This window comes from Diabrotica undecimpunctata, chromosome 1, assembly GCF_040954645.1.
Source record: "Diabrotica undecimpunctata isolate CICGRU chromosome 1, icDiaUnde3, whole genome shotgun sequence".
Taxonomy (NCBI): Eukaryota; Metazoa; Arthropoda; class Insecta; order Coleoptera; family Chrysomelidae; genus Diabrotica; species Diabrotica undecimpunctata.
The window spans coordinates 50,607,312-50,635,191 of record NC_092803.1 but is presented as its reverse complement, the minus strand read 5'-3'; the positions used below and the strand labels follow the sequence as shown (position 1 = coordinate 50,635,191).

Sequence of the window (27,880 nt, the reverse complement as noted above, 5' to 3'; positions counted from 1 at the left end):
GTATATATACAGACGAATGTTGAGAATTCCATGGGTACAAAGAGTTACTAATGTTGAGGTACTTCGTCGCATATGTAAACAAAAAGAATTACTAAGAATAATCAAAGAGAGGAAAATGCAATACTTGGGTCATGTGTTGAGAGGCAAAAGATACGAATTACTTCAAGTTATACTGGAAGGAAAAGCACAGGGCAAAAGATCACTAGGAATACGCCAAAACTCGTGGCTGAAAGACCTGAGGAGATGGTTCGACCGCTCATCCGCAGAAATCTTTCGCGCAGCAGTTTCCAAAACTACAATTGCCATTTGGATCGCCAACCTTCGAAAGGAGACGGCGCCATGAGAAGAAGAAAAGAGGACCCGTTAATTTCATGCTTGGCTATCCAGACAATCTAGTCATAGTGGTTATAGGTAGGTATAGATCATTCACTACTGATTCAGATCTGTACACTGACCCGTAAGACCCGCTTCTCGAAATTATTATGAAACAGACATAATGTGATCCAAGGACTGCGTCCATTATCTTCTTGGAAGAGTAATTATTTTAAATTATTTTTGTGTGCGAACAATTTGTGTATATAAATTCTATTTTTATTACACTTTTACTAATTTTCAGTAAATTCTAATAAAACGACATTTGTTTCATTCACTAACAGGAAGAAATTAACAATTCAATCTCCGGTCATGAATGGAACAACACTATCATTCCCGGATGAGGTTAGGTATCTCGGACTTATCCCTGATAAGAAACATACGTGGAGTATCTTATTAGTCACTTAGCCAATAACGCCACTAAAGCATCAAGGGCTGTATGGACGTGCCGTAGACTTTGTGGCAAAACATGACATCTGAAACCTAAAAATAATCTATTGGTCAAGATTATTCCTGTAGGCTTAGAGGTAAGACAAGGCCTTCACTCTTTGCATATACATGAAAGGAGGACCGCTCTAGAAAGTGTTCCTAGACTCACACAGCTCGGTATCTAAAACCCGGAGGCCTAACTGGACATCTGGGGATTTTAGTGTTCAAACAACGCAACCTATGAAGATAATAAGATTCCGAAATCTCATTAAATATCATCAAAAAGGAGTGTGAGTTAAAGCAAAAAGAAATCGCTCAAATCACAAAAGATGCCTTTACTTATTATATTGAAAGGTCAAAAACACAAGAAAAAGTAGGAATAGGTGTTAACACCAGACTATCAACAGTCCTCGGAAATACACCTACAATATCTCAAACATAACTACTAACACTAGATTTTACGCTCAGAAATGTCTAAAAGACGCCTTAATTCGACCAAAATATTCATTACCTTGACAGTCAAGTTGTACTGAAGACTCGAAGTCTAGAACTAAAGAAATCATAAAAGCCTGAAACTATAAACGGGCCCTTAAGAAATTGGTGAAGCAAAACAAGGTCAAGCCACCCCTTTCTACAATCTATAATCTAACGTACAATCACTTCATCACTATGTATATAAAGTTTCGAACAATAAGTTGTTTATTTTGTATCGTTTGTATTGTTAAAAACTCTAATTTTGATAGAATAAAATAATTTTTCTCTCAAGAGATAACGTATATTCAGCTATAGATGAGCGGTTTACCCCTAAAAAGACGCTTAAAAACGAAATATATCAACTAAATTATTTTTTTTTACATTTCTACCGCACCACCATTTTTATTCGATTCTATAAATATATTTTTTCAAGTTCAAATGTATTTTTTTTTTTAATTTTCCCAAGTAGGCCGAAAATTATTATTAACAAATAGCTTATATAAAAAAAACCGAATCCCGAATAGCTTTGAGTAAATTTTTTTAGACGTATCTCATCGAAATAAATAATTTTTATCTGTTGGTAATTTTTGAAAAATGCTTCCTTTTCGAGTTACTTGCAATTTTTTGTTGAAAAACATGCCCTAATTATTGATTTTTGAGATTTGTTCTAAAAAACTACTAAATGAATTGCAATTCTATAAAAAGCTTCATAATATTTAAACCGTCACGTACGTGTAAGAATATTTTGAAAGGGATAAATGGTTTTTACCTTGCTGAAAACATGGAAATAAATATTTCGAATATGCATTTCGAGCAGTCTACCGCTAAGCGTTGAAAATTGTTTTTTTGATAAGTTGTTTGTTAGTAACAATTTCCGATCCACTTGGGAAAATTAAAAAAAAAAATCATTTGAACTTGAAAAAAAAAATAAAATCGAATAAAAAAGGTTTGGTAGAAATTAAAAAAAAATAGTTGGTTTATGCTCTGTTTATAGGGGTAAACCAATCGTCTACTATATATCAACTAGAGTTGGTTATTACATATAAAAATTACAATAACAGTGGTTTTATCCATATTAACATTCATCATTCTCTAAATCTTTGTGAAGTGAAGTAGCAGTCTAAATTATCGACAGACCTGATTCAGTTTGACTTTGATAATCCAACAAAGAATTTAACCCTTCTATCACTCTGAATATAATACGTCTTGAATTACATATTGTCACTTTTAGAAATGGTTTTGTGATATATCAAATGCACTATAATAATAGAAGTAAGATTAAAATTAGTAGTTTTGGATGTTTTTGCTTTTCGTTATATCTTTTCGTTTGTTTTAGTAATATAATTGCACTATCTGCAGTATCCTGTATTCTGATTGAGCCTTGTATTAATAGAGCGAAAGCAGCAAAACATCTTGTCTCAAACTAAAACACATTCCACATTTACCATAACTTCATTGACTCGCTCTAATCGCCAATAGAGTTACATAAGATGCCGAGAAATAGGCATTTAACTTCAGTTAACCTAACAAATCTTCTGAATGAAGTGAGAACTTCTAACGTCGTTGACCTCGGATGAGTCCCGGGTTTGTTTAAGATCATCAGGAGGTCGCGATGAGTCTGGAGAATACAAGGAAAGTAATTTGTACAATACAATAGTGCGGAAATAATAAGCTACCGTGGAAGCTCAGTTATAGTTTGTGCCATCCATTCCATCCAGGTACAATTTTATTCTATGGATATTAATTCAATGACAATTTTCTTTTAACCGTTTTTTTATTAACGATATTCTCTTCATTATTTCTTATTTTCGAATAATGTCTTATGACTTCATAAATACGTGAGTTTTTTATATAAACTATATTTTTTATTTATATCTAATGTTCTTTCCTCCATTCCCAATCTAAAACACGTCAAATTTTTTTTCTTATTCGCTAAAGACGGATCAGTAACGAAATTTTAACACTTAGTGTAGTTACACTTGCTAGTTAAAAGTGTTTCTAATAAATATCCATAAAATTGGTAAAACTGGTAAAACTTAATTTCCAATTTCAAGCGAAATTTTACCCATAAAATCTGATAACATTATATAATGCCCCTAGATACGAACCTGTATCCTAATTGCATATATGTACTGCCGTAATCATTTCCCTTCCATGTAACACGACGGCGCTTTACGCAAAATAGATTGGTTTATTCGAAAACCGTTAACGATAGAATAAGGCTATGGAAGTAAAGGTGTGTAGTTGTGGTAGTACTCCATAAAAACCATAAATAAACGACAAACCTTGTAGCAAATTACGTCTGACACTGCCGAGAGTTATGTAAAGTGTCTCTTTACCTCGACAAACTACTTAATCCGATTCTATGTATGTTATCACCGATCATTTGAGGAATTTATAGAAAGGGATAGAAACATATAAAGTCTATCAATAGTTGAAGAGAATGCTTTCATTAAAAATACTTTTTTTTAAATTTTTATTAAAAATACACTAGGACCAGCTGAGAGATATGATTTTATTAATAGACTGCTCAAATTTATAATTCAGTATTCCTGTTAAAAGTACAAACGATAGATATCATTGAACAACTAACGTTCAAAGAATCTAAAAATATATAATTAAACGATCTGTAGGTCCAAAAAGAATAAAGCGCAATATTGATCGACACAAAGTAAAACTTTCTAAACAATGAACAAACTTTCAAATTAATTAAGACGATACAAGAATGTCTAAGATCGGCAAAAGATCCAAGAGAACCGTTGTCCATTGAAAATTGCCGTATTACCTGTAATTGCGGCTCAGTGTACATTACATTGAACCAACGAAACGTAGCGTAAACAAACTAAACAACTGCTTAATACATCACGATATTATACATAGATGTTTAGAGAGACTATTTAAATCCAAAAACACGATCAACAGCATCTAATCAGGCTCTGGATCTCAGCGTTACGAAATAGAAAAAGTTTACCCAAACGCACCGAAACTTCCAATACCCATTCGAACCAAACGAGCCTGGGCGCACTTGAAAGCAAAATAGTGCAGATATTTATGAGATGCAGGATACAGCACCAGTAAGCGGATGGCAATGTTGATCGTTGCTGTATTGCTTATGATGTCTACTGTAATTACAGACGACACATCAGGAAGAAATAATCCGGGACCACGGCTTATAAACACCGACAACAATGTTCCACTACAAAACAATGGCCGAGAAAGATTGAATTCCTTGGTAAAATGTACAAGGCTACAAAGTTCCCATACTAAGTCGTATTTTGATTATTGTGAAATAGAAAAACAGGTAGAAAAATTTAAGCAGACACAACGTTGAAACACGTAGGTTGTAATTAATGTGTCCAGTATACTTTTTCCATCTAATAAGCTCATTTTTAATTTCGGATCTACTCGAGTCTTTGCTCTTTATGTTAAGCTCTTCTGACGTCGTCTAAATATTTCATCTTCTGTCAATATTTAACTTCCTTTTAAATAATTTTCAACTACACCTTGTATATTTACCTTCCGATCTTATAGGTAGAATAAAACCGCACATTTATCAAATTAAATAAACGTTAACCATATATGCCACATTTGTGGTATACGCTTAGCTAACCAGGATATCCTGACCATAAATCCTAAGAATAAGACTGTCACCTCGAGACTTATCAGCAAATGAGATGTTTGGAATTTTAGAATAATCTGTAGATTGTTTAGTTTAGTTACGTTGCACTTTGTTTAACCTTACGTGATAATACCTAGACCTTACTGTGACGAACAGAAGTATCTACATTCCAATCATGTCTTTGATGTTAAATTAAAATTTATAGAAAAATTAGTAACTTTTAGATTTTTATTTACATTATTACAATGAATTTACAACCTTTAAGTCACCGATAGTCTCTTACATCAGTATAAAGTCCTGCAAGTACTAAATAAAGTTTTATACAAACAACATATAGGCCATGAATATTATTGAACACTAACATACATTTCTAATATTCAAAAGTATTATTGGTTATCAATACCACATCTAAATGAAACAATTTAATGTTAGGGACAAAAATCTAATTAACCACATTTAACACCATACGATAACTAAAAACGCCTAAGGTTGGGATTTGGTATGAACTATACCAAAGAATAATAATTAATTTTCGACGTTTGCAGTAAATATATAAAATAAATGTTTATTAATATATTCAATGATTTGCAAGATCATTACGAAAATTGTTTACGTCAGTACAGTGCACATTATGAACATAAATATGTATATGTATGTATCATACAATATAAATAAAACTTTTTACATTTTGTAAAAATAGTTTTTTTTTGCATTTTCGCTATAAGCCAAAGAGTAGTTAGACTAAAAACAAAGTCATTTATATATTTGTTTAGATATGAGATTGCAAATATCATGATAAATATTGAAAAGTATGAACCTGAAAAACGGAATTTTTTTATTACGACCAATATATTAATTTTGGTTCTGGATGGCGCCACCACAGGTTATTTGTGTAATTTTATTTATCCTTCATACTCTAGGAGCAGGAAGGAAAGGATTGAGTATGCACTTTTATGTTTCCTCGGTACCTTGATGTTTTTTATCATTTTTGGTGTGTAGAATCGATTTTTCGAGGGTACCAGGCTGAAAACCCGTCAGATTATTTGTTATTAACAATTTAATTGTTTAAATGATTTTGTCTTCTAAACTATTAGAGATATGTATTTAAATTTAACAAAATGGAAATTTTTCCTTTTGAAACAATGACCAAAAGGGCGTTTAATCCGTTTGTTAGAACCGGAGTTATCGGCATTCTATGGGACTTTTCCAAGTATAACTCAGGTTTTGTATGTGCGATTAACTTCCAAAACCCCCTCATTTTAAGGGTTATTGTTTCAGCTTTAAAATAAACTTTGCAAAATTACTTTGTTTATTATCAAAAAATTATAGTTAACTATGAAACCTTAAAAATTTCACTAAAAAGTTGAGAACTAATTTGTTTATAACAGGGCGCGCGTAAATCAACTGTCAATATCTCGGCAAAAACATTTACCAAAGCTTAAAATGTTGGTTTTGAATTGTTCTAGGACTTCCATTAGCCAGATTTTCAAAGTTTTGTAGCTTAATTTTGTTTAAATTTCTTATAAACAAATTAATTCGCAACTTTTTAGTGAAATTTTTAAGGTTTAACTGTTATAATTTTTTTATTAATAAAGGTAGAGTAATTTTGCGAAATCTTTTTAAAGCAAAAACAATTAGCTTTAAGATGAGTGCATTTTGAAAATTAATCGCACATGTGAAAGCTGAGTTATACTTGGAAAAGCCCCATCGAATGCGTATTTTGCAAATGTTTTTCACGAAATTTGTTATAAATCCAGTTCTAATAATTGGATCAAAGTCAACCAAACGCCATTTTGTTAATTTTTTCAAAAGAAACAATTTTCGTTTTAGTAATATTAAATATCTTTAATATTAAATAATTAAAATAGCTTAGGAGATACGATCATTTAAATAATTAAATTGTTAATAACAAATTATCTGACGGGTTTTCTGAATGGTACCCTCGAAAAATCAAATCTACACACCAAAAAAAAACATAAAAAAAACGTCAAGGTGAGGGACATAAAAGTGCATATTCAACCTCCGGGGCTCATATCAGTAGACAGTTTATCAGGGGAAATAAAAATAATGTTTATACATATGCTATTAATTTCATATACTTTCTTATAAAAACTGTGTTTTTTTAATTTCTACACAATTCCATCACGAAACCACTTTTTCTTGATAAGTGTTCTCAGAATAGGTAGGATACCTATACATGAACAGGAAATTGAAAACCATTATGATAACAGGCCAGTTCTTTGAAAAATAAAACTATTTAGTATTAATAAAAAAATGTGACTAAAAAGTTATTTTAAATCATTCTTTAGTAAGTAATGGCATTGTTTAAATAGAACTAGTTAGCCAACGCAATGTATAAATTTGTTTGATTCTAATTGAGACAGTCACTAGATGTCACCACTCTTTCTGTCTCAATAGATTTTAATATACCATTGTTTGTTTGATATACGTTATACTAGATGGTGCTATGTGAAAAAGTTAAAGATTAAACTAAACGTCCATTTTTGATCCCCTGAATTAAATTCACCAGCGTTGCAATATTTCACTGACATAGTAGCAACAGGTTTGCTTACAAATAAAAATTTTACAAAAAACAGACCATGAATCAGTTAAGATTTTGTTTTAAATAGAGTTATTACTATCAACTAGTAAATATCGTGTCAACTAAAATTGTACATAAACGTACTGTGGCTTCTAAATCTTCCTATATCTAAATAAGTTTAAAGAATTTAAATATTTTATTTTATTTGGAAGTGTATTACAAAAATTTGGTCGGAGGTAAGTAAAACATTTTAATTCTATGTGTTTAAAACAAAAAACATTTGTATGAGAAATGAACAAATTAGGTATTTAGAAATAAATTTTAGCGGATAATACATACATTCGATAATATTTGAAAAAAGTGATTTTAAATTAAAATAATGTTACTTCCATAATAAACAAATGGTTTTTTACAGATGGCTGGAAATATTTGTTGTTATTACAATGTGGTTTATCACCATACAAAATTCATGGTTTAAGAATGTTCAGATTTCCGACAAAAAATCTTTCGGCTTGTCAAACATGGATATTACACTCTGGTAAGTAAATAGAAACTGTTTTATATTCTTTTATTTTACACCGTTTCCGTTACGTAATTAACTTAAAAAAATGTTTATTTTTTTTTTCATTCATCATTTGAATTTTACGTTTTCGTTGGTATTATAATTATGATATAATAAACTTCGGAAAAACAAATTAGTGAATAAACATAAACAAAGTATTAGATATTTAAATATGTATTTCTTTAACTACCTATTTTTAGTTATTGTATTGAAAAGTAGAAATAAGTTCATCTTTATCGGAGAACTAATTTATACACCAGTCTATCTGTAAAAAAATCATTGATTACACGTAAAAATCTTATAAAGATATTTGAAGGTTCTAAAAGATATACGAGGGTTAGTTAATAATAAATCTGTGAAGACATACAGGTATTTTGGTTTGTTTTTGTTTAAACAATTTTAAAAAGTGAGAGGTCATTATTTTGCTTATAAAACGTTTTTTATCCAGTTTAGAGAAAAATAGTTAAAATAAAAATTGTAGATCTCAAAAAGTTCTTCCTTTTGTGAGTTTCTAAATTAAAATATATAAAGAATTCACCAAAATAGTTGCAAAAAACCCTTGATTTTGCAGAAATTTATAAATTTTAATAACTTTGTTTTTGCATAATGGTACGTAATGTAACTAATAAAAATAGTGACGATTTGTTTATCACGGAAAGCGATTATTTAAACAACTTTTTGTTGAGCTATCCCAGTTAAAAAAAAATTATGTTTTACATGCCACAGAAGCCAAGATATTGCAAATTTTACAAGCGTGATTTATTTTAAAAAAGTTCAAATCTAAAAAAAAACGGAGCTCAGATGGTTCTCCATTCTACTTTTCCGAAGAGGTATTTTACGACATTTTAACGGGTTATAAATTTTTACTTCTTTACCGCATATGCCATCTGTAAGCTGGATCGCACAATTCAGATCTTCATTTAGAGTCCCTTCAATTTTCAGCTCTTACTGTTAATAGACAATGGAAGTATGATTTTAAGAATAAAAGGCTTTGGTTTTAAATATAAAATGCTCTCTTGGCTCGTAATGGTCATAGAAGATTCTTTTTTTTTTTTTTTAGAAAGTGTGTTTTTCATCAGTTTTTTGTTAGCCTCTATATAAGTTTGTGCCATAAACGATATCAAAGATATAAATGTTTATAAACAGATTAAATAACCTATAAACTATTTGCTCTGATTGATATTTAGCGCACTGTAATAACTTATTAATTTCCATAATTTCAAGGAGCTATGTTATATGTTTTTGCACAAAAAAGAGTTATTTTAATTTATAAATAACTACAAAAATAAGGTTTTTTGCAACTATTTCGATTAATAGTTTCTTGTATTTTAATTTGGATACTCTCAAAAGTTACATTACTTTTTATGATCTACAACTCTAAAAAAAGCTGAAAAAATCTTAAACAGATATTTAAAGTCTCTAAAAGGTATATGAGGGGTAGCTGATGACAATTATGTGAAAAATTTAGCTAATTTTGCTTTGCTTTTTTTTAAACAATCGTAAAAAGTGAAAAAAGTTTATGCGCATAAAACGTTAAAATAAAAGTTATAGATCATAAAATGTTCTCTAATATTGATATTTTTATAATTAAAATACATAAAGAATTGACCGAGATAATTTAAAAACCCTTATTTTTAAAGTATAGTTTATAAATGTTAATAACTTTCTTTTTGCATAACGATATGTAATACAACTATTTAAAATTATGGCAGTTAATGAGTTTTTAAAGTGTGCTAAATGTCATACAGAACGACCATACAGTTTATGAGTTATTCAATTTGTTTACCTGTCCAAACAGTCACTCTAGGGATATTTTGTAAATATCAATCGATTTTTTATGGCTTCGTTTTAAATTATTAAAAAAAACATCAAGAATATAATAAATTTGTTTTTAAAAATCAGTTTGAAGAGTAACAAATTTTTAGCATATAAAAATTTTTAATAACTTTGACTTTTTTATGTCACACTTGTATGTATTAGGCTTAATATAAAGCTAATAAAAAAAACATTAAAAAAAAAACCAAAACCTTCTATGGCCCAGAGGAAATCAAATAGCATTTTTTTTCTTGTTTAAGAAATTGCAAATATTTTCATTGTTTATTAACATCAAGAGCTGAAAATTCAACATTGTAAAAGAATATCTAATTTTTATAATTCGATTTATCAATAGCATACACAGTGAAGAAGTAAATTATTTTGAAACATTAAAATAATGGTACTCGTAAAATATCGCCACAGAAAAATGCAAGGGAGATCTGTCCGCTGCAATATCTCAGCTTGTTTCTTGTTAGTGGTTATAGAAAGTTCTGTTTTTTTTTTAATTGTGCTTTTACGCCAGCTTTTCATTGAGCCTACGTACAGCCGTATGACATGAAAAATATCAAAAGTAGTATAAATGTTTAGAAGCTAAAAAGCACTTTTGCAAACCGTTTTTTTTATAATAAGTTTAATAAAATGTTGAAGTTTATAAATAAAGCTTCAAATAATCGATTCAAAAAACATCAAATAACTGTCAAAGGTTAAACACCCTTTTTAAAGTTCCTAATGGATTTTAAAGATTTAAACAGTGTTAAACAGTACGAAGCGAAGTTCTTTAATCACAATGTGATAAGAAAACGAGTATCAAATTTGGTTTTATATTTCAATAGTCGAATTTAATTGTGGCTATATTGGTTTAATTAAAGAAAACCAGTGAAAATCCCAAGAAATAGGTGAGATCCTTTGTTTCTTTCTTTCCAGTTTGGGAGAGGGTCCTTTAGGTACTCACGTTTAGGTATTGTGTTACGGTCTGGGTAACCAGAACTACACATCATGAACAGCAATTAAATATTTACATTTACACAAAACAACTCCAGTTTCAACGCAAAATCATATGTCGTTGCCGCAGTCTCTAGCCCTCCTTCCCGTTCGTTTTCTAAAAGGGGACAAGTTATTGTCATGCACTCCATTTTGAATACTGTTTTATTTGAATATATTAAAGAAATTGATAAAATAGTTTATCCAAAAAATATTACTTTTAAATCTCGCATTTCGAATAATCGAATCTACATTTTCCTCACTTCTACCGACATCGTTGATCAACTAATACACCGAACGTCATAATTAATTTCACCGTCATCTTGATCTGCAGGCTTCTTTCTGCGACCAAAAGAATCCTTATTTCAAATGTATCTCCTTCCATCCCGCATTCACTAATCGAACAGTCCCTAAGAAATACGGAACATCAGATGATCAATAGGCATATATCATGAGTTTCCTGCTATATGTATATTTTTACTTCATCTTTTGCCAAATTTAGACACAATATTTAATTAAGTAAGAAAACTTTATGTACTTCAGATACTAGCCCAAGTCTAGTTTGAAAAAAAAAGTTAAAAATAAAAAATAAAAAATAAAAAATAAAAAATAAAAAATAACCTTAAAATATCCAATCCCTTTTTTAATCAAAAGGTTATACTTGATAAAATAAAAGTTTTGGAACAAATCTGGACCTAATCATATATACTCTTTTCTTCCTTCGCCCTTTCCTTATTCATCCTTAGTTTCACAAGATACCAATTATCCGAACTCTTCTATAAACTATTTCGGACTAAAATCTGCACTCAAATCCTATAAAAACACAAAAATTAGGATTTTCTATAATTATCTTGAAAAATTTCTCGAAAATTCCTTAGGCACCAACGACCCTCTAAATGAAGCCAGTAAATTTATCACTGACATACCGCTGACAATCGTTAATGAAAGATCTTGCCCTAATCTATACTAATATAAAAAAAAATCATTACAAAAAAAATTTTTGTTAAAATCCATTATAAAAGGTATATAAATTAAAAAAACCCAAATGGGCTATGTCATGAAGAATAAAGGTTTTCGGAATCTATATTCCATCATCAGTGTCTAGGTGAACATGTTTTAAGCCGCTAAATATCTGGGTAAAAACCCGTTAAAAGTTATACGTTACAATTTAGTTTACATTATTTAGTCTTATATATTAGGATGTTAAAGCTACCAGTGGATATAATAACATGGCAAATGTTATCATATCCACTGGTAACTCAACCCTGGTGAGGTCCCAACCTCATATAAACTTATACAAAGTGTAGTAAATCTACTTCAAGATAGATCTAACGAACTAGGATTATCACTTACTGAGAACAAAACCAAATTAGTAAAATTTTCCAGAAGAATTTTCACTCCCTTAACCAAAATTTTATTTAACAATTCTCTACTTTCTGTTGTTTCTTCTTCTTTTTAGAGTGCCATATCCCTACGGAACGTCGGCGACTACCATGCTTACAATATGTTTATACTGATCTCGGTCTTGCGCTACGTGTAGCAATTGGTCCGCTGTCAAACCTGTCCACTGCCGCAAATTCCTCAACCAAGAGAGTTTCTTCCGTCCTATCCATTTCTTTCCTTCGATTTTACCGTTGAGAATTAGCCGAAGGAACTCATATCTTGGTCCTCTGATTATATGTCCAAGATATTCTAGTTTACGCCTCTTAATAATATTTAATAGAGTTCGTTGATGTCCCATTCTTCGAAGAACTTCTTCGTTTCTGGTTCTGCTAGTCCATGGAATTTTTAGTATCCTTCGATACAACCACATCTCAAACGCCTCGATTTTATTCATGATATCGGCGTTTAAAGTCCAAGTTTCACATCCATACAAAAGTACAGACCACACGTAGCATCTTGTAAACTTTTCACGGATTTCCAAATTTAATGAGTTATTGGATAATAGAGGCTTGAATTTTTGAAATGAGTTTCTTGCCTGTTCAATTCTACATCGAATTTCGAAGGATAGATCTAGATTTTGGGTAATCCAACATCCAAGGTATTTGAATCTCTGAACTCTCTGCAGCGGTTGTTGGTTTAATATCAGTTGGGTTGCGCCGATATTCACTTTACTGGTCACCATGTATTTAGTTTTATCAATATTTATCGACAGTCCCCAATTTGTGCATTCCATGTCAACTCTATTGATTAGCTCCTGCAGTTCTGTTGTTAATTAATGTAAAATTCTCGGTTTTATGTTTGACTCCAGATTAAATTGAAAGAATCCAGTCTCTGAACTTAAAATCAATTGTTTTAAAAGGTTGAACATTTTTAAAACCCTCAGTCATCTTTAATGGGGTGCCGATAAAACTACTTCTAGGTCTGAGCGCTTTTCGCTTTAGTCCTATTGAGAGTGTATACCGTGAATCTAATGAACTTTCTCCTACCCTAAGACGATAATCACTTCTACTTTCGTATGCTGCATCAACATCCGCAAATCCATTTAATCCCGTTCATTCCCTAATTGCCACAATGGCGTTTTCTTCCATTAACAATAACCAACACCTTATCATAAAACCTATACCTCAATTAATTTGTCCACTACTTAAAAATATTGACCTTTTTCAGACTAGTTCATTTCCTCTAACTTTACTTCCCCTCTGGGCTAAAGATCTCCCCTCAATATATACCTCACTCACCATTTTTAACAAACTTGAATCTTCTAACCTTCTTATAAAGAAAGCATTTTTAGAATTTAATTCTCTATACAGATGCTTCTAAAACTACCACAGGTATTGGTTGCGCAGTAACCACTAAACATGAACTTGTAAGATCATCTCGGTTACCCGTAATATGCAACGTTTGCACAGGTGAACTATATAGTATTCTGTTGGCTTTTAAATGCATCTCCCATCAAAACAGACATATTGCCCATTTGTTCAGATTAACTTTCATATATCCGTTTAGTCAATACAATTTTCACTGACCACCTATTAGTTCAAAACATTCATAACATATACCAAAATCTCTTTGCTTACGATATAAGTCTCTCTCATATGGCTGCCTTCTCACACCGGAACTACTGGTAATAAAACAGCAGATAATTTTGCCAAAGAAGCTATCTCGAGATTCTTTTTTAAAAAGTCAGTAGAGGATACTTGACAAAACTTATAGCAAAAGAGCAAAACAACTTTTCATAAACTTCAATCTTTTATTGGTCATCTCTCCCTAGACTTCATAACTAGAAGAGAAGCATCGACTATTAGAAGACTACGAATCAACCATACCAAACTTACCGACTGCAAACAATTCACCAACCTGTATAAAGCACTGGACTTGAAACCTTCTCTAAGGAACTAGAGAATCATCTACCTCTTCCTCAACTGTAAATTGTATATGTTGATTATGATTGTTGAAAATGTTGACTATTTCATTAATTTTGTGTTTAGGAAGTGCCAAAACTAAATCATCTACATATCTTTTAATAAAAGGAATGAAAAAAGTGTAATTGTTGATACAATCACTGATAACATCATCCATGACTAGATTCTATAGGACTATCAAAAATTTGTTTTTGGTAGTGATATGGGATTTTTTTTTCCTAATATTGTTCTGAAGCTATTTTCTTGTTTCATTTTAAATTAATTAATATTTAAATGGGAATAAGCCACAATTAAAGGTTAAAATACGTTTATTGACGTTTCAATTTCCACTTCGGAAATCGTTCTAAAAAACAAACATGTTTGAGAACGATTTCCGAAGTGGAAATTAAAACGTCAATAAACGTATTTTAACCTTTAATTGTGGCTTATTCCCATTTAAATAGTAATTAATTTCTTTTTTTTCCTATCTAAAAATTTTTTTTCTTACTCTTATATAATATATCTATATATATATATATATATATATATATATATATATATATATATATATATATATTATTGTGATATTTAAAGTCTTGGTGCGCCAAGGAATAATTAGCTAATTAATTTTTGATTAATCAAAATTATTTCAATGATGTGATTATGACTCTATCACAATTTTTAATTCTTTTATCTCAGGGTTAAAATTCGTGCTTCAATATCTATTCTATTACATGTGAAAGGTAAGGTCCAGAGAATACCGGAATAATAAAAAAAACATATGATCTAACACTATATATTAAAAAAAAAATAGTGAAATAATTCACACTCAAAAGTTTTCAATAAACAAATCTCATATAAGGATTCTCAAAATTTTGTTCTCCGTACGTGAACAATCAAAATTAATGGTACAAACAATATTAATTGAAAACTCAAAATCCAAACTATTCTAACTCTCCTAATCAAAATATTTATATCCTTTCTAAATTACGTGTAAAATTGTGTTATCAATAAAAGAAAAAAAAAACTTCAGAACAACAAAAAATATCTCTCTCTGATGATGAGTGGTCCAAATCCTTGTTCCTTGTAGACTGTATTATCTCCTCTCAACCGCTCCCTATGTAATCAGCAATCTTACAACAGATTGTTGCAAGTATATCGTCCTTAATGATCTCCTTCAAAAGCAACAATCATTCAAATTATGATAGCCTTTCTCCTCTCGATAAACTGAATCTCTCGTTGGCCCGAGTGAAAAATGACTCTTGGAATATCTTCTCTTTACGATAAACTGAATCTCTCGTTGGCCTGAACAGTGACTCTTGGAATATAAGTAGGAAAATATGACTTACAATATTTTGCTGCTTAAGCTTCTGTCGGATACACTAACTCCACAAAAACTCACTAACATTCAACACTACTGCTTGCTACTTCTTGGGAACCACACCAGAGAACAAACACTGTTCCTCTTACAGACTTGGAAAACCAACTCTCTTATCTTTTCTCTCTCCTCAATCTAGCTAAACTTTCCTTATCCCACCTTCCTCAATCTCCGCCAATCAAAACTCGTCACAATTCCCCATTTTTTCATTTCGATAACAAACAAATTTTTACCTATAATTATAAAATTTCCTAAAACTTATTTACAAATATTATTTTCTATAATTCTTAAAACTAACAAAAACCTCTTTCTAAAATATCTTCTATTGTCTTTAATCACTGCATTAATGGATTTTGAAAAACCCCGTTCAATTCTTTGGCTTTCACTTAAACTTATGCGGGTCACTCACGTATAACAAAGAAATGATTGACGTAAAGCTTACATTTTGTTTGGTACAGGTAATTCAAGGATTTAATAACTTTCCTTCTCCGAAATGTTTGTTGGATATACTTTCTGAATTATTTTAATTTTTTTGTTGAACTTTGAAATATTTTAAACAAACCAATATTTTCTTGATTTTACATATCATAACAATATATATAATTTAATTTAATTATAATTAATATATATATATATATATATATATATATATATATATATATATATATATATATATATATAATTTAATTTAATGTATTGTGCAGAAAGTTGCTTTTTTTCAGTTGTGTTAATAATATTGTTGTAGGTAATGCTGCATTGGAAAGTCTGGAGCTACCCGATTTAAAAAAAAATCTATGCAGTAAGCATTTTGACGCAATGCAAAATATTTACCCAGTACTGCTATACCAAAAAAATATAGTGAGGTAGAAGAGGAAGGTTCGTTAACGACACCACGCGTTTTTCATACGTATTCATTAGAAAAACAACCATCAACCAGTGCCAATACTGTTTCGCACAGTGATAATTCTGAACTTGACGATTTTGTTGATGAGCTTTTTAGATATGCCGTTATCACCATTGGTCAAGACAAAAAGATTTCATAATTATCACACACTTTAAACAATGTAAATGTTTTAATGTAAACAATTTTGTTTTGTTTTTTTACCTTGAATTATTATTTTGTTAATATTGTCTATGGTGTAGATATCAGAATTTTGATAAGTGTTATCTAACTATTAAAATAACGCGAATTTAATTTTTGCATAAACAGTCAGATCGTGCGAGTTGATTGAAAAAAACATTTTCATTTATGTAAACAGAAATACAAACATGGTGTGTATATTATAAAATACATAAATAAATAAAATAAAGGGTACTATTTATTAAAGTTTTGTTAATTATTATTCCTTTTATCCCAACACATAGATTAATTTGTCCCTAAATATGTGGTGCCTCTTGTTGTGGCATATCGATCTGTTTATTTGTTTCAAAACCATTATCAAAAAACCATACCCATAAATTTACTATATTTTCAAACGTCATTTTAAATATTAAAAGATTGAAAATTTAATTTTCTCAAAACATACATAAAACCATTGTTTAAAAAGAATTTTTTTTAAACAATGATAAAACTCAAGTCTTGACTAAAAAATAAACCTCCGCATGAGTGTTCTAAGACGATAGCAGTCGAGTCTATTTCAATTAAATATTTAATCCTTTTCTAACAAATCATATAACCAAATTAAATATCTGGTAAACTAATGAAACTTAAAAAAAAGGCAGCATTTAACTGCTTCATTTAAATAGATTACTAACCGGTTTAGATTTATCAAGTCTCAAAGTAGAAAAACAATTTGAAATATTCGCTCGAAATAGTCAAGTTATCTTTCACAAGACGCATACAACGATAATAACAATAAGCATTTTATTAAAGTCTTATATTTTCTTCACAATCTGGCACCCGTGTACGGGTTTGCATTAGTTACCAGACTGGTAGAAATATACTCGTATAGAATCCTGCTGAGAATTAAGTTTCTGTTAATAGTTTTTTAAATTTATTACTAGAGGCCGCCATATGACGGCAGAAGAAAAGTCAAACGTTTGTTCCATAAGGATTGTCTAACTAGTCCTATTTAAACAATGGTAATGGCTACTAAAAATTGCCTAGTTATCTTGAGTTACCTTATGGTTTGGTACAGATATAGAAAATTGTTTTCTATCTATCCTAATAATTGTGGACAGTGTGCATAAGTTCTCTAATTTTAATAACCTCCTGTGAAATGGTATTCTTGATTAGAAGTACTTTAGTTGTTAGTTGATATGTTTATATTTTTAAATAGTAAGTAAAAAGAAGAAAATAAGACTAGATTACCGACAAAATACAAGTTAATGAAGGACCGAAGGATAATTAAAAATCTAGATAAAACAAGATGTAGAGCATTCCATCGGGAAATACAAAACAAAAGTAAAGGAAAATTAATTGAATGAGAAATGCTTTGAAATATGAAACTATGAAAAATATGAAAAAATAATCCAGGAAATTGCAGAAATGGAAGAAATCTATAAAAGAGCTCTGTCAGGATAAAACACTCAGACCAATGGTAAAAAATACAAGACGCCAAATAAGAGGTAATTTAAGGGCAAAAATAAAAAGAACAAAAACACCTGGATGCAGATGAGTTGTCTGTTGAACTATTTCTTCTTCTTCTTATGGTTCCACATTCTTCGCGAAGGTTGGCGTTCATAATGATTATTTGGATCCTATTTACTGCTGCCCTGAATAGCTGGTTAGATGAGTAGTTCAACCATCCTCTGAGGTTACGAAGCCAAGACATCTGTCTCTCCCCAACGCTATATCAACAACTTACATTATGGTGACGATGCAGTATTAATGAAGGAAAATATTGATGACCTGAAGTGAGTCATTATAGATAATTCGAAAAGTTTATACTGCATGCATACACAATGGCTTCAAACATGAACCTGGATAAAACCAGGTTTCTTAACTAAAATATCGAATAATAATTTTCAACTCATTACTGACAACCAAACATCGGACATGTACACTTTGGACTTGGAAGTTATGAATAATAAATTAGAAAATTATTGTCTTAGACCAAGAAGTTAAATTGTGTGGAACAATTCTTTTGTAACAGAACTTTCTAGTATCCAACCAAAAATACATATGCAAAAATACCATATTGGTTCAAATTTAAAAAAATTAAAAAGATTGAATACATTAATACCTTGTTATATGGTATAGAAGCAACCTCCCCTGACTAATGGGAGGGTGAGAAAGGTTGAAATTTTGGGAAGTGGCTGTACAGAAGAAAATATTTTACATAAATAGTCTTACAAATGATGAAGTCTTATGAAGACTTTCAAAATAAACAAAATTAACAAGGAAATATAACATAAGAAAAGTACAATGCCTTTGTCATTGGACCACCTTATGCAAACCACTAATGTCATGGCTCCGCAATCTGATCGTTTTAGGGTTGCAGTAAACATAATATGAATCGTCATAAGGAATGCCAACTTTCGCAAGAAGACAGCAAAATTTTTTGATATTTTGTTAAATGTTTATTTTAGTATATTTTTCTACGTATATTTAACATTTCATTTCTACTAAAAAAATTTAACACCTTTTCGAAAACATGATAAGTTAATCTTATTTGATGAAGTTTAATAGCTTTTGGCTTATCTAGAAATCAATCATTTATACAGAAATATATATTAGATCATATTTGCACGTCATATATTTTTATATTGATGTATAATATTTATATTATAGATTATATGCTTTGAAGAGAGTTTATTATTACAGTTTAACTGTATGTAGTTATTTTTAGGCAGATACAATGAGGTTTCCACTAACAAATGGTATAATAAAATTAATACTACCCATAAAATATGTTATTGTTAGATGTTTTATACACTTTTTATGTTTTATGATACAAGAATTTACTGTCTCTTTTAACCTTTTTCCTGAAAATTATATCATGAACATCCTCATACTATATTTTAAGCTTTTCTGACATTTTTCATATTGTTTATTCATTTTATAGCTTCAGCAGAGACAAAATTAAATTATATAAGCTCCAGAGAAGCTGTTTTGGTCTTAGTAGTATTATAATATTAACTCCACCTCTGGTAAGTGTTAAGTGGATTAAGTAGCTCAGTAACTGCAGTTTAAGTCACAAGCGTGGATAAAAGAGGAAAATAGTGCCAGATGTACTTATGACCAAATAAAACTTTTAGAATACTACATCAACATCTTCACTACATCGTAGAAGATAAGTAATATTCTTATATCAAATCTACAAAAAAATTTCAAAATCTGGAATGAAGAACAAATGCTACACAATATACAATACAATAACTAAATCTTTGTGCTACAAAATATTGGAAAAAAAACAAAGAATTCAATATAGATATTTTCCTGTATCAGAAATTAAAGATTGTAGATTTTAAATCAAAACATGACAGTGTTTTAAGATGTAACTATATGAAACCATCAATGAACTTAACATCCCCGACAAAATAATAACACTAGTAAATGTGACAGTGAGTAATATAGTTTGTATAGTGCAAGAGAATTTTTTACAAACTTTTACTTACTATATTTCAAGAGAGTGACAGGAGGAAGCTCTTGCATGCCTTCTTTTCAATATAGCACTGGAGAAGACCAAAGTTAAAATGATGTCAATTCAAAAATAACAGTGTTAGAGATACAAACATTGGCTAAGACTTTAGTGTGACAAATTACAACTCTGAAAAAATTGTAATTGACAATCATACACTAGAACAAGTGAGTCATTTTAGTTAACTAGAGTGTTACACAAGTTTCAAGAAAGATAGAGACATTCATAAAACACTGAAGAACAAAACAATAAGCAAAATGATGATAAAACTTTATAAGACTGTGGCCACACCTACTAACCTGTTATTGTGATAATAAGATGTTGGCAGATACAAATCATATAGTAATTGAATATCCTAAATATGATAATAAAAGAATCTCTTTTACATCCTAAGTAATTAAACTAGAGTTTTCTCAACCAATATTTCAATCCTTATCTCTTCTTTTGATAGAAATGTTTAACTATTATAGATTATTATAAATGATTATAAACATCAACATCCTTGAAAGGGTAGAGGGAAGTTTGATGCGGGAATAGGTAACAAATGCTTAATTTCTAGAAAGAAGAAGAACTACATTTAAGATATCTTACCAGGACTGACATATTTAAGTAAGAAACTTAAACTATTTATAAAACAGATGAAAATATCATTTACTTATCTTTGAATGAAAGAGGAATATTTGTGCCATCTGTGAAAATGCATAAAAATAAGGATACTAAGATAGACAGGACATCTGCCAAGGTTTTATGAAAATGCTCTTTCAGATGAATTACACTAGTCAATACTTGTGGGCAATAGAAATAAGGGTAAGCCAAAACGGAGGTATATAGATAATGTAGCCAAGGATTTGAGGATGATTGGCACAGCAAATTGGTAATCATCAAGGCTCAACTACATTTGCAATAGAAAAAATGATGATTATAATTGTGGTATTATAAGTGTATGTAAGATAATAATTATGAAGAAATGGATAAATTTGGGAGTGTAGTTAAGGAAGCAATACAAGAACTAGGGTTTAATCTAGAAGAAGGAAAATAAGTAAGACACACAACTATAAACTACTTAAAATTTACAGGAGGGCCATTTTACCTCTTTGTGAACAGAAAAATGGATAAAATAAAAAAACTTGTTTTTTTGTGTCTTTTCAATACAATTATTCTTGCAAAACATCACATTGTATTTCACTTTATATACCTATCTGCTGATAAAATTATTTTTATTATAATGTAATTAATTTTTATTTCATTTATATTACATTTTCCTATCACAGCATTGTGTGGTAAGATATGTATAGATAAAACCATATTGTGTGAATTTCAATAGCTATCTGTAAGTACTACCTAATGTACAAATTATATAAAAAAAATAAGCAGAAATGGAACATAGGTGATAGAAAAATTATTAAATTACTGAATTCTGAAAATATCATGACACAAATCAATGAGAATAATAAAACAATACAGGAATATTGTAAACTATAAACTGCATTTTTTCTCCTGTGAATATTTTGATTCCTCCTATATACTTGTTATGTTTTAAAATATTAGTGAATTATTCTTTTCAGTGTTGGCAAAATTTTATCTTTCCTTGCTACATACTTAGTACTATATTATTATCTAGTGTTTATATGGTGCTGTGCTAGTGTCTATACAGATAGCTAAGTAGCTATTCTGGCCATAAAGAACCCAAGCACCCAATCAAACATGGTGAAAAACTGCAAAGATCTCAACAACTGGCAAAAGACAACAAAGTGTTTATGTGTGTCAAGTTATGAAGGGATGCATGGAAATTAGCAGATTTATTGGCAAAAGAAGGCTCTATAGAGAAACATTTGTAGGTCCAGAACTATTATGTGACATCACCAAAGATGCTGCAAGAAAAAAAGTTTCAGAATTGGCTAATAACGAATCATAAAAAGAAAGAGGCAGCCACAATCATAAAAAGAAATGGGCAGCCACTCAAGGGCAAATCCAGACTTAGAAAATAATCAAGTATATTGATTAAAAAAACCTCTTGGCCAATTTCATGAACCTCAATAAACAAGAGTTTAAAATGGTCACCAAAATGGTGACTGGATATTGTCATTTAAAAAAAGGCCTGTACAAAATAGGTAAGGTGAATGAACCAAGGTGCAGAAAATGCTAAATCTACCAATCAAATAACTGTTGGTCTTCGTTGAAGCGGCAAGAATTACTGGAGTTTAATGAAAAAAAACAGCGTATGGTACAAAGGTCTTATGACCAAGTGCTAGAGATAAATGTGTCCTGCTTGAATTAAGAAGAAGAGCTTGGTACTACTTGTATGGTAGGATCTTATCATCCCTCAGCCTACATTTCAATCTAACAAGACTGAGACTAACTTTAACTACAGCTTCATCTTCATCCCCAACCAGAGATTCCTGAGATTTTAAGATAAGAGTGGCAAGCTTTGCATCAAACATTCATATTATCTCTGGCTCTGAACACACCTAAAAGAATTTAAGCATTCTTAAGCCTAAATGGGGTCCTATAAGGTATTATATAGAGGATTCTTCAATGAAATGCCTTCTTCTTCTTCTTTTCTTCGATTTATTGAAAAGGCAAAAATATTTTTGCCTTTTCAATAAATTATAATTAACAGAATTTTGGTGATATTTTTATCTTCATGACAGTGTTAATTTTATTTTTAAAACTTCAAAAGTCTTTTGGACCAAACTTTATTTATACAATATAATTTTAAAAAATTAATGCTTATATTTTGTATTATTTTTAATAATTCAATTATCAACTCTGAAAGGCACATGCATATTTACGATAAATTGGTAAGTCTCATAGAAGTCCTAGGCGCTGTCACAGCAGGTGCAGTGGAACCCACACTAACATTCAAGGGGCACAAAAAAAAGTATTCTCTAAAAAATAACTGATTTCAAAAATTTACTTTTCTAACAAATATAAGTAATTTTCTAACAAAAATTTTTTCAAAAAACTGTAATGTTTTTGATATATGAAAATATCATTGTTGAAAATTAAAAAAATGTATATGGGGGGAGTAGGGTGTGATTTTCAACATTGGAACCCAGACTAAAAAATTGGCCATGTCTAAGATAGAAATAATTTTATAGACTGCAAGCTCATGGGAGAACTTTAATGGGTTATTTGACCCAGCATGTATCACATATAAAACAATACTACAATAATATTGAATATGTAATAACTTTAGAAACTATGCCTCAATTCTTATCAGTACAGGTGAGTCACAGGTAAGATAATACAAAAATAATGACCTGTGACCTAATTGAGCTAATGCTGTACAAAAATATTGGTACCAGGAGCAGGGAAAATTTTTTGTTTTTAGAAAGTTTCATTCATTCATACACAAAGTTTCCGATCAGTATATACATTAACTTTTTTACAATGCATTACTTTTGGGCTGTAACAGGGGTGAGAAATCTAAGACACAATCCTTAATTTGAACCCCCATGCGTTGAGTACCAATAAGAATTGGTTACATAGTTTCTGAAGTTATTATTATATATTGTAATATTGATGTGTGTGATTCATGTTTGGTCAAATGACCCCCTAAAAATGTCCCATGGGCTTGTAGTCTATTATTTTAGCCAAGACAGATTATTGGTCTAAATTCTAAATGACATTAACTAATTGTAATAAAAACAATGAATGTATGGTTTAAGACAGTAGTGTCATTCTCAGAAGAGAAAATTCTTTCTACATCCTTTAATACTAAAAAAAATGTATTCTATCTTGATCCTAGGAGTGACAATATAATATCCTCTGTGCAGCTACTCACTTGTGTCTATAGTCAAGAACCAATTTAGATCTAAGTAAAAACAAGAAACGAAAATAAAAATAGAAAGGATATCCAATGAACCTGAAAAAAAAAATGGAAGAGAATGAGCTGAATACCCATTACATTTATGTTCTTGAGCTATATTCTGAATATATTAAAAGGCAGTTATGATGACAATAAATGATTTAGAATCAACATTTTGTAATTGGAATCCAGTAATTTAACTTTCAAACAAATTTTTTAGACTAATAATTGTGATATTGGCACACAACTTCTCATGTTCTCAAATATTTCAACAGTATTTATAAATTTCTTGTGTTTATTAAACAATTTCCATTCACTGAAGGATGTTTTTATAACCCACTTAATAATGTTGTAAACATGTGGGTACCTCTACATAATGGCAAAAAGCTGATTCAACAAAACAGTATTTTAAAAATACAAAGCTATAAGTAAATTATAGGAGTTAAAATGATAGCCTATAAAGAAGGCTGTTAAAAATCAATATATCTTGTAAAACTACTAAGGCCTGCATTTACTTAAAGAAATTAATAAATATTGGATGTATAAATCATGATCTAGTAAAAAATAATGTTCACATAACCTTCTGGCTAACACTAGACCTTAGACCTTAGTAAAAAGTAGTTAGAATTTATAAGAATTCAAAATAATGGAAAAACTTTGGAGGAACTGTAGAAAACTGTTATCCAAAAGCAAAGTATGAAAACAGAGACAACTGAATGTCAATCTGATGCATGAACACTATGGATAAGAATTTGAATATTTTTTACTTAGCATGCACAATTAAAAAGGACAATGTATGCTTTACAAGTAACATTATAAATTGGAACATTTTTTTGTATGTTTATATTATGGTCCAACTATTACCCTTCTATCTATTAATATTACATTTTCTTTTTGTTTTCTGCACCTATCTTATCATCTATATATGTTATCTACTTAGCTCTCCATATTATATTTTGTTAGCATGTGAAATTGCTAGAATTCTTAGCGGTAACTGTTATTCTAACTACAACTGAGGAGTACTCTTTATTATCTATAAATAAAAAGATAATACCTTAAAAAAATGAAAAAAAAAAGGCAAAAGAAACTGATGATTTACATCCATTGTTTATGAATAATGAAAGTATCTATAAAGACAAATATAATAAGAACCAAATAGTCCATGCAGGTGGTGTTTGAACACATATCTAAAAAAAGGAAATATATTTGAAACCAACACAGTGGATCATAAAGTATAAAGATATGATTCCAGAATTAAAGGAATAAACAAACACAAACTCATTCTACAATTCTTTGTTAACAATTACCAGCAATCTTTGTTCAAATGAGGCATTAAAAAGGTAACTAAAATTTTCAAAAAATTGTAAGATAAGATCTTTGATCAATTAGATGTCTTTTGTAGATTAAATTGGATATCCTGAATTTTGATTGAAATCTTACAAATTGCTCGAATTTCAATGACACTTTAATTCATTATTTGTAAAACATTTATTGATTATTGACAACAAATAGGGAATTCAAATACCACTGCTAGAGCAGCACTGGAGAGAAAACCATTAAAAGTACTTTATTTGTTTTGTCAGTGTATGGCAAAGAATGTTAACCTATAAATCTTAATTTCAACTATTAAAGTATCTTTTTAATATTTTTGTACATACAGTAGTTTTATCTATTCACCCACTGCTATCTTTATCTAGGAAATTCCTAGTAATGACATAAAAGAATGCAAGACATTTTCTACATTACAATTATAGGTATCAAATAAATGAAAATATCCACTACTCTTAGACGATAATGTAAGTTTGTGAGTTATTAAAACTAAAGAATCTTTTGGTATCTTTATGGATTTTACTTGCATAGTAAAACAAACATAAAAGACAACTATTAAATTTTTTTTTTTGTTGTCTGATTTGTGGCTTGATAGGAATGTATGTTATAAAAATACTAAAAATGAAAAATAACTCACATAAATGAGACCAGAATAGTATCGGTCTTTGAGGTTGTGCAGAACGCAAGCTTCGTTCAGACAGGTGAGTTCGGCCATGTCCTCGACCTTGTCGAATTTCGGCGGATTCATCTTTTGGATGTCGTCCTTGGGCACGGTGGTCCTCTTGCCGGTCTCCTGGAGCTCCACTTCGACTTCATCGCCCCGTTCTCCTTTAATACTGGCCGCGACGAAGCCCTGCGCTTCATGGGGCACCCAAACTAACCTTTTCTGCGTCCATTCCGCCTGGGTAGCCGGATCATTGTAATGATTCCTGTCCACGCAAAGAAATTTGAGTTCTGGATCAAAACGATCTTTCGTTTCCGCGTCAGCCATGACTAGGGAAACAACAAAAAACCGCACTCACACAGAAAAAACAAGTGTCGATCACAAAGGAAATCACATCTACTGTCGGTCTACGATGGAAGAAAATTCTCGGGTTCGCGCTCGTATGGAAAAATAATGCAATTTACAACGCAATACGGTTTTTCTTTTACTATAAGGACCGGTTTTGTTTCTTTACTTAAGTTGGGCACCGATCTCTCACCGTCTGCGAATGACAGTTTCGCTTTGAGTCCTAGTTGAAGTTGGCTGTTGTGTTCGAAGTCGAGTCAGCAGTCGCGACGTTGCCGGTTCCACTCACTTGATTTCTGTTAGCAATTTATTTCGACCACGCCTCAAAATTCGTTGGGTAAAATGAATACGGTATCAAAAAATTAAATTACAAAAATATACTCGCAAAGCATCTTATACGTAGTATTTTTGTTGATCGATGACTAATATTAAAGTAGATATTTTTAAGTAGTACCTAATAAAATAGTGCTTTTTGTTTTAATATATTCGTCAGAGGACAAAATTAATAAAAAATTAGGATACCTATATGATAAAACTAATTGAAAATGACAAAAACATAAAACTAATTAACTGAAACTGAGATGCATTAATATATGAAATACATAAAGATTAACAAAAGAATACATACGTATACGAAAACTTATTTGCCTTTAAGTGTCTAAAGATGGACTACCTAATTAAAAAATAAAAAAAAAATAAATATTTAAAGTATCATACACCGAGAAAATGATAAAAAAAAATCACTTCTGTCAATTATTATTTTTGTTTCCACACTGAAAAACTACTAGCGAGTCTGCTTGTATTTGAAGAGGAATGGCTGAGATTTACCTCTGTAGTTTGGTACCGACTAATACTAAATATACACACTTAATATATGTCAACTTCATTCACCCAACATTGGACATAACTCTCCCCTAATTTATTCAGTTATTCTGTTTCTCAATATATCCATCTACATCAGGCCTGTGAATTTTTTAGGTCATCTGCCCATCTCATTAGCAGTTTTCCTTGTCAACCACTGTTTCCAAGGTCTCTATTGTAAGATTAGATTATTTCTTTTTTTATCTTCTTATCTGATATTATGTCCTATAAAGTTCTTTCCTCTTACTTTAGTTTTCTCTCTAATCACTTATTTGTATTTATATCGGTTAATTTGATGTTTATCATTTCCATAGATTTTTGTGTTTTTGAAGTTATACTTCTATACGCGCGCTCCACGTTGGAAATTTGTATGGGAATGAATCTGTGAAATCATTACATATGTAAGATAATGAGTAAGAGAGAGACAGAAGATATATTTTCTCTCTCTTCCTCTCTCGAATATAAAAATGTACCTTTTGTATATATAATTTAATATTATATATATTGTATAAAGATATATATATATATATATATATATATATATATATATACATATATATACATATAATATTATATATATATAATAAAATATTTATTAATACAGTATACTCCCTTTATAACGAACACGGTTATTACGAGGTTTCGCTTATAACGAGGTACATTAGATGTCCCGTGAAATTTCTATTGAACTATAACCCTTTATAGCGAGGTAAATTTGCTTATAACGAGAGAAAATAAGATTGAAAAACGTGTTTTTTACGTTTTGGCCGG

General features: G+C 30.1%; 1 protein-coding gene across 4 annotated transcripts in view; it reads right to left on the bottom strand.

The window, feature by feature from the left end:
• The window catches only part of zip (myosin heavy chain 10), a 152,520-nt gene extending 126,028 nt beyond the window's left edge, over positions 1-26,492 (bottom strand). For 3 of the 4 annotated variants that reach the window (XM_072542255.1, XM_072542263.1, XM_072542270.1), the window contains exon 1: positions 25,877-26,491. In XM_072542255.1, the coding sequence (XP_072398356.1) occupies positions 25,877-26,230 (354 nt within the window). In that variant the 5' untranslated portion in view covers positions 26,231-26,491. Of the gene's footprint in view, positions 1-25,876 lie in introns of all 4 variants that reach the window. The other variant, XM_072542260.1, reaches the window with a different exon arrangement.
• Between the last annotated feature and the right edge of the window lie 1,388 nt (positions 26,493-27,880).